This window comes from Chanodichthys erythropterus, chromosome 11 (assembly GCF_024489055.1).
Source record: "Chanodichthys erythropterus isolate Z2021 chromosome 11, ASM2448905v1, whole genome shotgun sequence".
NCBI lineage: Eukaryota > Metazoa > Chordata > Actinopteri > Cypriniformes > Xenocyprididae > Chanodichthys > Chanodichthys erythropterus.
In genome coordinates, this window is record NC_090231.1 from 45,122,445 (window position 1) to 45,138,388 (window position 15,944).

The following is a 15,944-nucleotide window of genomic DNA, read 5'->3' on the forward strand; positions in this document are numbered from 1 at the left end:
CAGAAGCTGTATCTGAATTGGTACAATTACAACTGCATAAGTAATGTTGAGATTAATGTTTCATAAATAAAATTTTATTTATTGAACATTTGTGTAAAATCAATATCATGTTTGCAATTGTGCTCATATTTGTGAAAACAGCTCTCTTGCTCTTGTGATGTTGCTTAATTACATCATATATTATGTTATATAAAGATGTTAAAGTCCCTGTAAAGTCATTTTAAAGTATGTGTTTTGAGCTTTTCACACCACAGAAAAATGTGTTATTAACCACCCAGCCAAATTTGAATGATTAAAAAAATCTGCAAGTAAATGAAATAAGTTATCAAAATCTCGTAAAAATAGGCAGCGCTCTTTGCTCTCAAACACTAGGGGCGTGTCCGCTGTCGGCGCTGAAACCACACCCAGTCGCGAGAGCTACCGTCTCAACTTACTTGTCTAATGAGTCAAACATACTGATGCATATAAACAAAAGAATCACGTTTAAGGGTTGCACATTTTAGTAAAGTTACTGTGGACTACCTACTAATTATAACATACGCAAACTCGGTAACTTACACTCATTGGTGGGCATGTAGCCTACTGCCGGACTGTCGAGTCGACAAATGACGGTGCCGCGAGACGGGAGGAAATAAGAAGACCGAGCTGTATTGTATATTATAACAACCATGTTATATTTCATTTGCGTGACGAAGGCATTACTAGCTAAATGTACAAAGGGCTGTATGACTTTAATGACACTCGAGACCATAGGCTCGAGACCGACACAGCGAGTGAACCGCTGTAGAGGCGGCGCCACACTCTGTGCGTCATCGACAGTTATATAGTGTTAGGGGAGGGGCTATGCTCGGGGGACGATGTGCGTCATTAGACCCCCGTTTTAGCTCCGCCCAAAAAATCCTGAGCAGAGACTTGGTGAAAAACTGTTTAACGCTCTAACTTCACAATTAAGCATTACTCAATTCACACACTTTGTAATGTGTTTTAGCAATACATTTGTAACATTTATAAAGTGTTTCGAAAGAATTCTCAGAATTGACTTTACAGGGACTTTAACCAAAAAAATTATACAGTGCACCGGCAATTTAGTGATATCCCCACAGTTGTTGTCTTGACCAGTCTCAGAAATAAAATACAGAGTCCTTTAAGTCTGATACAAAGGACGAGACTGAGACTGAGATACAAGAGACTCAATGTAAATAATTACTTTCTGTATTTTTACTGTTGTTCATAAATCCCCCCTTAGTTTTTTTTAACAAATCATTCCCTAAATATACACACATGTAATTTCTCTAGTTTTGTTCATTCACACTATCATAATCAACATATCCCATATCCTGTTTAACAACATATCCCATATTCACCTTTAACAGTGAATTAATTATGATTGGGCCCTCTCAATTAAAGTCATTACAAAATAATGCATTAACAAGGCATGAGTTGAAGTTAGTGTATAGTTAGTTAATGAGTTAATTATGATGGGCCATCTCAAGTAAAGTTATGACAAAAAAATGCATTAGCAAGGCATGAGTTGATGTTAGTGTATGGGTAGTTAATAATGAGTTTACACCACCAGTACAAAAAACAAAGATAAATGTTATTTGGAGTTCTTTTACTATTTATTTACAGCAAGTATATATGGGCTCAAAAAAAAAAAAAGCCCAAACATATCTGTAAAGACACATGGCACATCTACAACCAAATACGGCGCGTCCACAAGCTAATGCAATCGCAGCATATAGGCTACAATTACACGACAAAACAATAACTTCCCATATAATCCCAATACAAAAAAACATGCAAACATTTAATTATCAATTCGGTTTACCAAAGCAGTCAACATTTATTAGATTAAGATTAATATGCCAGCAATACCATTGCAATGAACCGTAGTGTAACTAATGCGCCGAGGAAGCACCTAGAGTGCGCCACTAATAAGTGTCCCACCAGAAACAAACCCTACATACTGTAGTCCCGGGAAGAAAAGTTATGTCTAAACAAATGAACAATAAAAATCAGAAAACGGTTTAGATCAAATTAAATTTATTAGTGGTAGTTATTAGTCTATTTTCCACATTTGATTGGACGGATCTATGGAATTAATGGAAAATAATCTTTCACCATTTTAATTATCTGTCACATTAATTCAGAGTAGTCACCTTTATTTCTATAATGCTTTATACAATACAGATTGTTTAAAGCAGCGTACAGTGATCAAAAGGAAAATAATGATTCAATGATGCAAGCATAGTTGAATTCAGCTGTAAAGCAGCTTTGAAGCTATCTTTATTGTATAAAGCACTGTAAAAATATAGCTGACTTGACTAGATATTGAATGCATTAATTAACATTTGGGGTAAACTAAATCAAACTGTCTCTATAAGAATAAATAATTAGGTTTCTGACTTTGAATTAAACGCAAATATTATCAAAATGTAAACTATAATACCATAATGCATATAGCTTTGTGACAAATATTTAGAATGGTGAATGATTATTTTGCCATTAATTACATAGATCCATCAAACGTGGAAAAGTGTTTTGTTTTGTCGTTTAATCGTATATCCTTCAATTAGCATTAGCTTGTGCATGCGTCATATTTGATTGTAAACTTGCCTTATGTGTCTTCACAGGTTTGTTTGGGTTATCTTTTGAGTCCATATGTTTGCTGTAAATAAATAATAAAAGAAGAGGAATGAGAATGACACTCTTGCATGTTTAATCATATTTTATTTAATGTTTTGTTAGTGCATTACTGTGTCATGACTTTAGTTTGAGGGGCCCATCATTACTAACTCATTATTAACTACCCATACACTAACATCAACTCATGCCTTGTTAATGCATTATTTTGTCATGACTTTACTTGAGAGAGCCCAATCATAATTAATTCACTGTTAACTACTTACTAAATTCAGCACATGATTTATTTTAAACTTACTCTCAAATACACATGTACTACAATGAGTATTTAGCCCAGTAAAGTGATGTTGTGTGTCTTTTCAAGAAGTCAGAGAGAGAAGGTACACAGTATCATCACGGCCTGCGTCTGGATGTAGAGTAAACTTTACTGATACCCAGCAAACATTCTGACCATGATTACAGTTTGGTTATTTCTTTGGGAACAGTTCCACAAATGTTCTTTGTAGGTTTTGAATTTTTATTTTTTATTCAGCTGCTCATAAGTCACAGTAGGGTGAGTTGGAAGGGAATGAGGACAACACAAAACAGATAAACCTTTTAAGGTCAGTTAGTAGTGTATTTAGTATTTTTACATTTGATGAGGAGGATCATCTAAATCTGTGCCATCCAGTAATGTTTATGACAAAGCTGCAGTCAAAAGTTCAAACTATGATAATATTATTTAAATTAGTTTCAATGTCGGAGTACTTCTTATTCATTCTTAAATTTGGTTTGATTTGTTAGCCATAAATGTTAATTTATGCATTAACTATGAAACATGTACTAACATGTAGTTAAGTCTGCTGTTATTCATGCATGAATCCATAATGACTCCAGTCATAGTTAATGATAGTTCTTCATTGGTTCATGATTTCAATAACCATTAGCTAATGCTGAATTAAGTATTTATTCAGGTATTAGTACATGATTATTCATGTACCCTTATAGTAAAATGTTACCACTACTTTAGTCAACATGAACTAAGAATGAACAATACTTTTATTGTTTATACATTTATTAATCTTAATTTCAATGTTTACTAATACATTATTAAAATCAAAAGTTAATTTGCTGATCAGTGTTTGTTCTTTGTTGTAGGGTCCTGTATGAGGGTAAAGAGCGTCTCATTCAGGGTTGTGAGGTCATTGAGGCCACACCGTTTGGCCGTTGTGCAAACGTCAACAACAGTTCTGCCACATCTCAACGCATATTCATCACATACCGCCGAGCACCCCCCGTCCAGCCCCAGAACTCACTGGCTGTGACTGACATCTGTGTCATCATCACAAACAAGGGCGAGACTCCTCCTCACACTTTCTGCAAGGTGAACAAGAACCTCAACTGTGGCATGGTGAGTTGGCATGGAGGTCAAAATAATCTAAAACTAAAAAAGCCATTATACATTACTCCACCATAGAAAGCAGTTAAAAGAAAATGCTTATCTTATACAAGACAGTGATATTAAATGATCAAATTCAGTATGCACCTTGCACATTAAGCATTTTCTTTATAATGGGTTTCTATAGGTAAATGATCATTTTACGAGTTGTGTTCATATTCTGAGTTCATCTGCTTGCCTGTAGTAATCAGTAAAATTATTATCAAAAAGTATTGTCGATTATAGTTTAATCACTTTATCAGTTTGTCAGACAGACAGACTGGGGCTTAATCCAGATCAAAGGCCTTCTGCTAGGCTATTCTGGGTAGTTGCTAGGGGTTCTAGGTAATTTTAGGTTCTTGCAAGATGGTTACTAGTGGGTTGTTGAGTTTACATAACACACACAGTTTTGGCCAATCTCATGTTAATCTTGAGTACCTATAATGTAGTATAGCATCCTTAATTTCTCCGAAAGTCTTTAGTTTTATCTGATTTATAAAAGAAAGATATGCTGTACCGAGTCTTTCTGAAGACAGCTGGAGGCGTGCCTTAAGCGCCAATCCTTAGGGCTCGAGCAGCCACGAAAAATATGAGATATTCTCCATTAATTTTTACCAAAAAAAGGGATTGCAACTTTCAGACACAACTTTATCCTTATTTTGACAGTTAATTTAAGGCGGTTTCTATTGTTATTTTAATGACAAGTGTTGAGAGCGCATCAATGTAATGTGTGAGCACAAATCTCTCTACTCCACTTAACGCTGGGTTCCTTGGGAAGCAAGGTTATCTTTCCCTCACAACCAAAAACACACTTCTTTGGTGACATTGTTGATTTCATGGTCTAAAAACAAAGTGATAAATTCTTTCTTGAGAATTCTTTCTATCCACCCTTTATTACGTAATACAGGGCCATACTCGAAGAAAAAAAAAAAAAAAAAAAAAAAACTTTATGAAACATGTACGAATTCTGAAGGAGTGTATTTGGCACAGAAATACTCCATCATAAGTCCAACTAGTTTTTTGAAACTTTGGCCATGTTTAGCAAGAGTCCAACTCTTAAACAGTGTAAAGTCAGAATGCATGAAATAACATTAGTATTCTCAGTGGTTGCTAGGATGTTGCTGTGTGGTTGCTAAGCAGTTGCTAAAGTGTTCTGAACCACCCCAAGTCTCTGGAGTTGTTCAGGACACTTGGATTCAGAGATATGAAGCCTTTGCTTTGCAAGCACCACTAATTATTATAATAATAATAATAATAATATGTGATATAACAATAGTTTTTATGCAAGCACCACTAGTTAGTTTAAATAGAATATTAGTCAGCATAATTACAAATCTTTGTTCAGTGAACATCAGTCCAGCACTTCACACTCCAAAGAACTAGACAATTTTTTTCTCAACTTATGATCCAGGATCCCTCATTACATGGTTCAAAGATGTAGGATCGCATTCTCAAGAGCCACTCAAGCTATTCTGAAGGCAATGGCAGCTTTAATTCTCATTGGTTTCTTCGGTTTGGTGTGCTGCTAGCCAGTGGCGGATTAAAGGTGTATCTCTGTCAGCTCCCTAGATCAGTAGTCATCAATCAGGGAGTTCGCCATTTTAAGGACTGTCTCAATCGCAGAATCCTTCCAGGGCACTGAAACATTTACTCTCTAAAAAGTCCCACAATGCACCGTGAAAACCATGGCATTGATGCTGACTATGTTCCCTTAACGGAAGTTCTGCAGCGTGAAACTTAAATCACGTGAGCCAACTCACTACACATAACGACAGATGATAGATGTTTTTAAAAACTATTATTTTAGTATATTTCAGCATAAACATACATTGCCATACTTGTAATAAACATAATCTAGCTAACATTTATAATTTACTTACGGCTGAAATGTTGCACGTATAACAAGTGTTGCACGTGTAACAAGTAAACTATTTATCATAATGTACTTTAAATAGCATTACAAGTAATGTCAGAAAGATATCAGCTCCGCTGTTGTTCTTTAATATCACTAATTATGTTTTACAATGATTGTCACGTCGCTGGAAATAGACTTATGTCACTTATCAGTGTCCCAATGTGTAGTGAGCCAGCGTCCTTTACCATCCTTACCAGTGCCTCAATTCATGTACACGATATACTGATTTACAAGCTCGGGAGCTAGGGAACTGATTGAGATGCACCCTTTGTTGACGCTTAGAGTGCACCCCCCCATACCCCCCACCCCCTCCCCCCCAAAAAAAATCCCCATGCAAATAAATAAATAAATAAAATGTGCTTCATATAGTGATATTTATTATTATTATTATTATTATTATTTTACTAAACTCAAAAATAATTAATATTAATTAACTTATCTGATAACACATTGTTACATAAAGTTACAATAGATCAAGTAGAAAAAATCTTTACAGAATCAACACTTCAGAATCAACACAGAATTAGTGAAGCCAGCTGTTAAAGCTATAATATAATAACCATCTGTTACACTCCAAGATAAGATATAAATCTGAACAAAGCATGCTGCAAAATATCATTTAAAAAAATCTGGACGGTTAAAAATGAATGAAAAAATGCCAAACACAACCAACAGCCCACTAAAATCAGTTTGATGTTGATGTTTGTTTCTAAATATTAATATTGCAATGCAAACTGCTTATTGACATCATGAAAATCCAAACCATTAATCAGTTAAGACTCTATGGTCAGCAAAAAAGTGTGGATAGTGTTTTTTGAGTCATTGTTGTCCTCAGCTCATTTTATTCGCTTTTATTTAATTTACAAAAATAATTTTCAAATGTTTTACTCCCTTCAAAGAAAGGTTAAAAGAAGGTAGACCAGTTTGTCTTGTTTTCTGAAACGGGACAATGAGTGGATAACATCTCTGTAGCTACATGATCTTTTGAGGTTTTGAACTGAAAATAAAGCTAAAAACTCACCCGGCTGCAAAGTACAACGTAAAACTTGAAAGTGCAAGATGCTCCGTAGTGGATTCACACATCCATGAACTCTGCATTTTCATTTCTCCGAAGAGATGTGACACTGCACAGCTCGCTCCCAGTGGGAATGCTTTGATCTGTTAGTGTAATGTGGGTGCCAAAATGAAAACGCACTGCTCACACAGTATGTGTGAATTGAACCGGTACAACGGGCATCCGCTGATATCACACAGGGAAGAAACTTTTAACAAAATATTCAGGAAATTTAGGAAATTCTGATGAAAGGATATGATAATAAAGATATTTGTGAATGCATCGCTTGTCTTACCAGAGAAAAAAATATTTGCATGGTGCCCCCCTGGACGTAGTTAATCTGCCTATGCTGCTAGCTGTTCAGCCTTTGTACAAACAAGATATACTTTTTAAGATTTTACTGTAAAACATTTGCACACAGCATGATATACATAACGTTAAATAAATGAAATTCGGTTAATTTTTGTCCTTCTCATTTTTGTTTTCCATTCTCAGTGGGGATCAAGTGTGTTTTTGTGCTACAAGAAGTCAGTTTCTGCCTCTAACTCCATCAACTATAAGGCTGGTAAGTCTTCATCTCTGCTTCTGTTTCTGATTCTGTCTCTTTCCCTTTCTGTCCCTCTCTCTCTCTCTCTCTCTCTCTCTCTCTCTCTCACTCTCTCTCTCTCTGTGTCTCTCTCCCTCCATTATTTTGTATATTTTTTGATTCCTCTGATCTCAGGTGATTGATTCTGACAGTGGTCTAAAAAGATAGGCCTACTTGTAAATGTCAGCACTGCTATTTCATAGTTAACAGCACTGAGATTTCCTGAAAATGAGCACTAATTCTGACAATAAATAAATAAATAAACAAACATTAAGCGTGCAGACAGCCTTCATTTTATAGAAAGTATGTATGTCCTGTGGTTTTATTTGACAGTCTGTCTTGTTAATACAGTTCTGTGGAAGGTCCCAGGTCTCTGTGAAACAGTGTCTGAAAGTCCTGCTTTAGAAATGTTACACACCCTTCATATATTCAGCATGTCACTGTGCTTATAAATTATGTCTGTTTGATGTGTTAGTTAAAGGGCTGAATGCTTTCATGATTCAATATGGTTGCCATGACCTTTCATACTAGTCTGTCATGGTTCACTTTCTGTCAGCAAACAGCTAGTTTCTTTATCTGCATGTTACATCACTTCCTGTCACATGACATTGTGTTAATCACTGAGAAACAAAACTTCCTGTCTCATCACTTTCAAGATGACATTTGTGTTTTGTTTTTTTTGTTTTTTTTTAACAGCATAATAATTCAAATGCTAATACCATAAGACATGGTACTAATGATAGTTCCTAATTTTACAAACATGGCACACATTCAAACACAATGTTTCTAATAAAACTTTCCATTTAAAGGTCTGATATTTCGCTATCCTGAGGAGGACTATGAGTCATTTCCCCTCTCTGAATCTGTACCCCTCTTTTGCCTGCCTATGGGGGCCAAGATTGAGTGCTGGGCTCCTAACACACGCTACCCTTTACCCATCTTCTCAACATTTGTCCTCACCAACTCCAATGGGGAAAAGGTAGAGTAAAATGTCTTGACGTCAGTATGATCCTATTATCATTCAGCTATATGTGCAAAGTGCAAAATGGTAAAATGTGCTTTCTTAATACTTTTAATTGTGGTGACATGTATTCGATTCCTTAACAGCACCTCTGTTAGTTGAAAGACATTTAATTCTACCTGAATCTGTTCAGGTTTAATGGATGGCATGCAAAAGTAGTTTTATAAAAACTCTCTGTACTTTACCAGGTCCTATTTTTTCCCTTCTGCAGGTGTATGGAGCTGGAATACAGTTCTATGAGCCATATCCTGTGGACGGCCTCAGTGAGAAACAAAAAATCCAGCTGGGTCTGGTCTCCACTGTGGACAAAAAGGTCATACCCAACCGCACAGTCAACACCAACAAGTGCATCTGCCTACTGTCCCGCTGGCCTTTCTTTGAGTCCTTCAAAAAATTCCTCATGTTCCTTTACAAGCTGTCAGCCAATGGAGTCAACCCTCTGCCCATTGAGAAGTACAACCAGATTCTTACTTCAACTGTAGTTCACTTTTTGTCAAATAGAACACTTAAGCTGTGACCCAATTTAGAGGCTGCATCCTTGAAAGGAAGCGGACTTCAAAGGCCACACCTTCAAAGTCTGCAAAGGTCGAACCATGCATTCTTAAATGAGACGGTCTAGCCTATGGAGAATTGTTCTTGTCGCCTAGCAGTTGTGACAACTGCCACTGACAAGCGGCAATAATGTTTGTAATGGACTTTTTTTAAGTTATATATTTAACACAAAACAAAAAAAAACAGGGTTCACAACCTGTTTTAGTATGTTCACCATGGTCCATTTATGTACATAGTAGAGAGTATAAACTATATAAAATGACATCTTAGTAAGATATGTCAATATTTGAACCTTTTAATTTGAAGCTTTAAAGTTTTTATTTTATTCATATCGTTAGATATTCGAGCATGTTGAAACAATACGTACAATAAAGTGTAATTCAGCATTTTCTCTAAACAAAAAGAAAATCCTGTCCCCACCAGCGTGCAATGAATCTTGGGACAGGCTAGGCTATGAAGGATCCATCTGTTATATCCTTCATTGCCTGGGAAACAAAGAACACATTTGTAGGTCTCACTCAAAGGAGACTTTGAATCGGGGCAGCCTTCGTTGTGGCGCTGTGACTCATTCAGTCTTCAAATGCAGCCTTTGAAGGATGCAGCCTCTTAATTGGGATGCAGATATTTTATGTTCGGTAATGTCATCTCTATTTTTTATTTTTTATTTAATGACAATAACAGTAATTTTCATGGTCTGAACCTAATGAACATAGGCAGCTCCCTTCCAAGAAGGCATAACCCATCATGGAACCTCATAAGTGACTGATTTGGAAAGCTCTACATATGCTGATACTATTTGTGGCACACAGTTAGTGCTCCACATTGGAGATTTGACATACAATATAATTCTAATAGAATTTTACATTAACATGTTGCTGTAAGCTAATTATATAGTAGTCTAATAATCACAAATATACACAGCACAAAAACACTGGGTGAAATAGTACATATTTAATTAGACTGAATTTTTATTGACATTTTTCAGTATTAAATATTTATAATCAAGATTTCTCTCTCTTTGTCCACCATCTTGGATTTATATTTAATGGATTTATATTTATTTTTACTGAACTTGTCACAATTTCTACCTTTTGGAAAAGCCTTTATATCAAGAGTGTGTCTGTAAGGCCTTAAAATGCAGCCTTCAAAGACAGCTTACTACGTTTTGGAAAAAACAAAAATAGTTTGAGTGAAAAGTGAACATGAGAGTTCACAGTAACTATTGGCGTCTATAACTGACACTAAGACCAAGACTTGATCTTGTTAGGGATCAGCTTTACAGCTGAGATATCAGTATATCTGTGTTAGCAGTAAATCACCTACCATGTTTTAAAAAATAACTGTTTACTGTTTGAGTATGATATCAAGATTCGAGTTAATTTAATAATTACTTATTTTGTTTTTTCAGACACATATCCCACTTCATGCACAATGTCTCCTTCCCTTCTCCTCAGAGGCCAAGGATACTGGTCCAGGTGAGGAGGACCGTTTTTATTTTATTTTTTTTTATAGATATGAAGATATACATTTTTTAAAAGTTTAATTGCTGCTTAAGTCTTCTGTAATATAAATATATATATATATATATATATATATATATATATATAATATATATATAAAATGTATTTATTTATTTTTTGTATATTTTTCCTTCTGGCAAGCTGTCGGCACATGACACCTTAATCCTGTCCCAGCCTGTTTGTACACCTTTACCATTAAGGTAAATGATTTTTGTGTAATTGAGCTAGTAATAATGTTATCTAATTCTGGGGGTACTGGTTGGCTTCCACGGGAAATTTGAGCATGCAGCTGTTCGTCTTTGCGTCATTACGTCACGTCTGTTTACATAAAGGAGTCCCAGCTAGTAGGCTATGTAGCATGTGAAGGATGCTCCATTCTCACAGCAGCTGCAATAACTAAACTTTATCATTTTGATGGCGGTTTGTAATCCAGAAAACTTCAAATGACAATCATCAGTGACAACTGGAGATTCACCTGTAGTCAAAAACAAAAGACTTCGGACTGTGAGTGGCTACAGAAATTGAAATCTACGGGTAGCGCTAATACACACTAAATACACATAGTCACTCAATGCTGATGTTGTTCACATTAACAATTTAAGAACAAAGTATAACAAATAATAATAATTTGCAAGGTTTGACTTGATCCGAGCTAAGCGATCATTAGATCTAATCACCATTGGCATTGCAATTTATTCTAATGCTTTTTTTCTCAGTTGATCAGAACAAAAGTGGCAGACATGTTACTTACTTGCTCAGATGACATTTTCCAGTGAAAATTCTTATTTTGGTTGTACTTCCAAGACGTAGAATCTGTGATTCTGAAGTACAGTATCCACACTGATGTGGTAACTGACGGCGAACATTAGATTCATCCGCACTGAGGAGCCGTGCCGATGCACAACCCACGTAACGATGATAATTCTGCAATTAACTGCAATTGCAGCTTTCAAACAGAGATGGCGACAAAGAGGCAAAACTTGTGGACTGCAGCTTTAATTAAAGCACAGCCTTTTGCCTTTTGAAAAGTGTATTAATCCATACCACGATTTTGCTTTTAGTTTGATTGACAGATGTTCTGCCAAAGCAATGGTGCAGAACACAATGTTAGAGACATTTAATGTAATTATTAGAAGTGTAAACAATATTTTCGGTTTATTATAAAACTGTGGCAGGACTCATTAGACCCAGCCTGAAAAAAAAAAAAAAAGTACTGTGCAATGCAGCCTTAGCACACTATCTAAAGATCAGAGAAGGATCACTTTAGATTGCCGTTAAAGGGATAGTCCACCCAAAAATGCAGATTCTGTGATTTACTCACCCTCATGTTGTTATAAATATTTTTTTTTTTTTCTTGTGGAACATAATAAAAGATATTTCTGAATAATATTGGTAACCAGTTTAGGTTCCTATTGACTTCCATTGTATGGACAAAAAAATGAAACCAAACAAAAGAACATGACTTTTGACCAAGTTTGTTCATTGGATAGTGCAGTCAAAAAGGGTTATTTCACACTATCCCACATTAGCTAAGGATTCCTATACAGTAATTTACAATGCTGTGACTGCACTGCGTGTATTACTAGCACAGATGTAAACATATAATGTATGTTAGGCTAAATTTGGAACTCTTATTTCTCTTATCTAATTAACTGTTAATGGAGCAAAATGTCTAATGTTAATCTACATAATGACTCAACTTTTGTAAAAGTTGTTCAGGAAACCTAAACCTAATGGTAAACCCTAAACTTACTTCAAATAGTCTATGATGCACACCAGCCAAGAAGTGCCATGCCTCACACCAAATGCGTTGCATTCTCAAGTTCAAGGCCAAAACGGTGAATCTAATCACCATACAGGCAAAAAGCCTGAAGAATGAAAAAAAAAAGTAGCATTGAAGAGTTTTGCTATAAAAACAGCACAAATAGAAAGAGAAAGGACATTCTATATTATTATATCTCTCTATATGAAGCATAGACTTTATTCTATCCACAGAAAGACAAATTTGTTTTCAAAAAAATTCTTTACACACTCTTCTAGCCTAAATTGAAGTCATGTACATTAACAATGATTTGGGACCAATATAATGTAATTTAATGGAAAACTATGTGAATGAGGCTATGTGGCACCACAGAATTTTGAACAGATCTGTGGTTTTCATACAGTGTCTGACCCCCTTTATTCTTCTTTTTTTCTTGCAACCAACGTTAATTTTCTCTTATTATTCATTGTTAATATACATTAATAATTTGTCACACCACCTCACATCAAAACAAACGCCTCTTTTAACTAGAGTTGAAAAATGTCAATCAGCATCAATCTGTCAGTAGTGAATTACATTTTGAGGTGGCACCCAGGGTGGCCAATCAAATGTCAGTGCCACCTGAAGTTCCTGTTAGGCACCATTAAATTCTATCAACAGCATTGTTTTAACACATTAAATGATTTGTATTCATAACTGTCACAGTAGAAGTCTAGAGGGCAAGACATTGCATCGGGATAGACTTTAAAATGCATTTTTACAGCAGATGAACAGCCAATCAGAATCCACCTTTAAAGAGATCAAGCATTTAAAGCAGCAGACAACATAAGTGCAACCCATGTTATTGTGCAATGGTGAGCGCTAATATAGTTATTGTTATAGTTATAGTCCTTTGTGTGAACGGGCCATTAAAAAGATTATTTAATTAACATTGCAACTACACATACACAAACTACAAATAACACATAAAAAATTGATATATAACAAAAATACCATCTAAATACACATTTTTGTTTTTAAACCCCCTGGAGTGAAGCAGAAGTGAATGAATGAATCTATAATAATAGATTTTAAATAGTACTGTTGAATGTTCTCCTTAAGAAACAGTGTTTTTGCAAATATGTTGATATGAAAATGTTCTTCTGACAGTGATTAAAACCACTTCTGTAAAATCAGCATCTGATATTTTGGTTGTGTAAACTCCCATTCTCTCTCTTCCTCTTCTCCATTCTCAGTGGAGCAGACTATGGGACACTGCTCATGAATCTGGGCCCAGAAAACTGTGCCACACTGCTACACTTTGTCCTGCTAGAAAGTAAGATCCTGTTGCACTCCCTGAGACCAGCTGTACTGACTGGAGTGGCTGAGGCCGTTGTGGCGGTGAGTGTTTGGTTAAAAAAAAAAAACTTTGGGGTAAATTCACTAAACAGTTGGGCCACTGTTACATTTTTACAGTATTTCACTGCAAAAACATTCACATTCATACTTATAAAACATTCAGAATCAGGTAGCCTGATCACAGTGGTGGAGTGATGCTGTGTTGTCCTTATAAAGTATACCAGAAATATATATATTATTTGATTAAAGACAACATTATCGTCATTATCATCTCCTTCCAGATGATCTTCCCATTCCAGTGGCAGTGTCCGTATATCCCTCTTTGTCCTCTGTCTCTGGCGGGTGTCCTTAACGCACCATGTCCCTTCATTGTGGGCGTTGACTCTAGATACTTTGACCTCTACGATCCCCCACCCGACGTGGTCTGTGTGGACTTGGACACCAATACTATATACCTGTGAGCACCCTCAATCTATAAGATTTAACATTTGGGAATTTACTGCTATGTGTTTTTTTTTTTTTTTTTCAAGGCATCCTTAATAGTTTCTGCCATTGCTACTGCATTTTTTCATATTTGCAATGTTTTTATTTTAGGTTTGATGAAAAAAGACACAGTAACTGGAAGAATCTCCCAAAGAAGCCCTGCAAGAGTCTTATCAACTCTCTAGGAAACCTGCACCAGCAGCTTGCCACTGGTGAGATCTTCTTTCACCTTTATAATGTCATTATTCACTGAAAATATTGCTCTCTGCAGCATCTCTCAAATCTCTGAAAATTCTTTCCAGTAAAAAAAAGCCTTTATTATGATTTGACCTGTTATAAATGAGCATTTGTTTCCATGCAGTTCGGCGTGCAGCACTTGAAGGCTTGGCAGTGGAGATGACCCCTATCGAGGCAGACTTCACCTGGCATAAAAAAAAGACAGAGTTGGAGATGGAGATCCAAGAGGTGTTCCTGCGTTTTATGGCCTCCATACTGAAGGGCTACCGAACCTACCTCAAACCCATCACACAGGCACCTTCTGATAAAGCTACTTCTGCAGACTCACTCTATGACCTGCAAGGTAACTCCTACAGCTGAATAGTGGTCCTGTGTAGTGACATGAGATCTTGTATAAGCTCCATAAGTGTCAAACACTGGCTAGACAAGCCAGTACGATGTCCTGTTACTCCTCCCCTTTTTGTAATAGCCAATAGCTTTTAGTTTACATTTTAGCCTTGAACAAGATTTGCTACTTTCCATTGCTAGTCAAGTGGTATCAGAGGGAGGGACATTCTTATTATAGAGAGCATTTCATTGCCATCTTTTCTTGCACTCATTTTGTCCAATATGTTTGGTTAGTTTGTTCCTGCAGTTAAAGAATTATATTTTAGGAATATGCTTGCATACAGATGGTCTCAGAGCTAACAGACATGAACTAAAATTCATAGCAAGAGACGTCTCTATATGTGCCTGTGTAAAATGTAATTATTGCCAAAGTAATGAGCTACTGTAATTGATTAGTCATTGACTAATGCTGATGTCTCTTCCTTTAGGATTCTTGAAGAGTAGAGATCGTGCTCATCAAAAGTTCTACTCTCAGCTCACCAAGACTCAGATCTTCATCCGCTTCATTGAGGAATGTACTTTTGTCAGCGACAAAGACACTGGCCTGGCTTTCTTTGATGACTGCATTGGAAAAGTAAGTTGTGCAAAAAACAATACACATATTCAGAATCTTATTCTGTAATATAATGCAATAAACTAAAATATATTTTTGTTATTAGTGGTGCACTCTTAGGTACTACAATTTTTACCTGGTGGATAATAAAATGGTCTGAATAGAGATATGGATCAGAAAATCATGGAGACTCTGGGGGTGGAATCTTTTGACCTTGCAACCACCTAAAACAGTAGTAATAACTATACATTATGCATAATTACAAGCAACTTACCCTAAACCAAAACCTTATCCTAACCCTAACCCTATAGTAAGTATATGTAGTTAATTAATATTACTCGGTACACCTTAAAATAAATTGTAACCGCGACTTTTGCAGAGGGAAACACCACTCACAATTTCTTAAGAAAATTTGTGTAAAAGTAATGTAAAATTGTAAAAATTTGTTGAAGTATTTTGTTTTTTTTTGATACACT

The 15,944-nt window shown here is 35.8% G+C and overlaps 1 protein-coding gene across 9 annotated transcripts in view; it reads left to right on the forward strand.

Annotated features, from left to right (window-relative positions):
- The window catches only part of dennd4c (DENN/MADD domain containing 4C), a 112,096-nt gene that overhangs the window by 51,292 nt on the left and 44,860 nt on the right, over positions 1-15,944 (forward strand). For all 9 annotated transcript variants that reach the window (XM_067399892.1, XM_067399894.1, XM_067399897.1 and 6 more), the window contains 11 exons: positions 3,781-4,033; positions 7,525-7,594; positions 8,425-8,594; positions 8,848-9,089; positions 10,597-10,663; positions 10,850-10,908; positions 13,706-13,850; positions 14,090-14,265; positions 14,403-14,503; positions 14,653-14,871; positions 15,344-15,489. In XM_067399892.1, the coding sequence (XP_067255993.1) occupies positions 3,781-4,033; positions 7,525-7,594; positions 8,425-8,594; positions 8,848-9,089; positions 10,597-10,663; positions 10,850-10,908; positions 13,706-13,850; positions 14,090-14,265; positions 14,403-14,503; positions 14,653-14,871; positions 15,344-15,489 (1,648 nt within the window). The remainder of the gene's footprint in view (positions 1-3,780; positions 4,034-7,524; positions 7,595-8,424; positions 8,595-8,847; positions 9,090-10,596; positions 10,664-10,849; positions 10,909-13,705; positions 13,851-14,089; positions 14,266-14,402; positions 14,504-14,652; positions 14,872-15,343; positions 15,490-15,944) is intronic.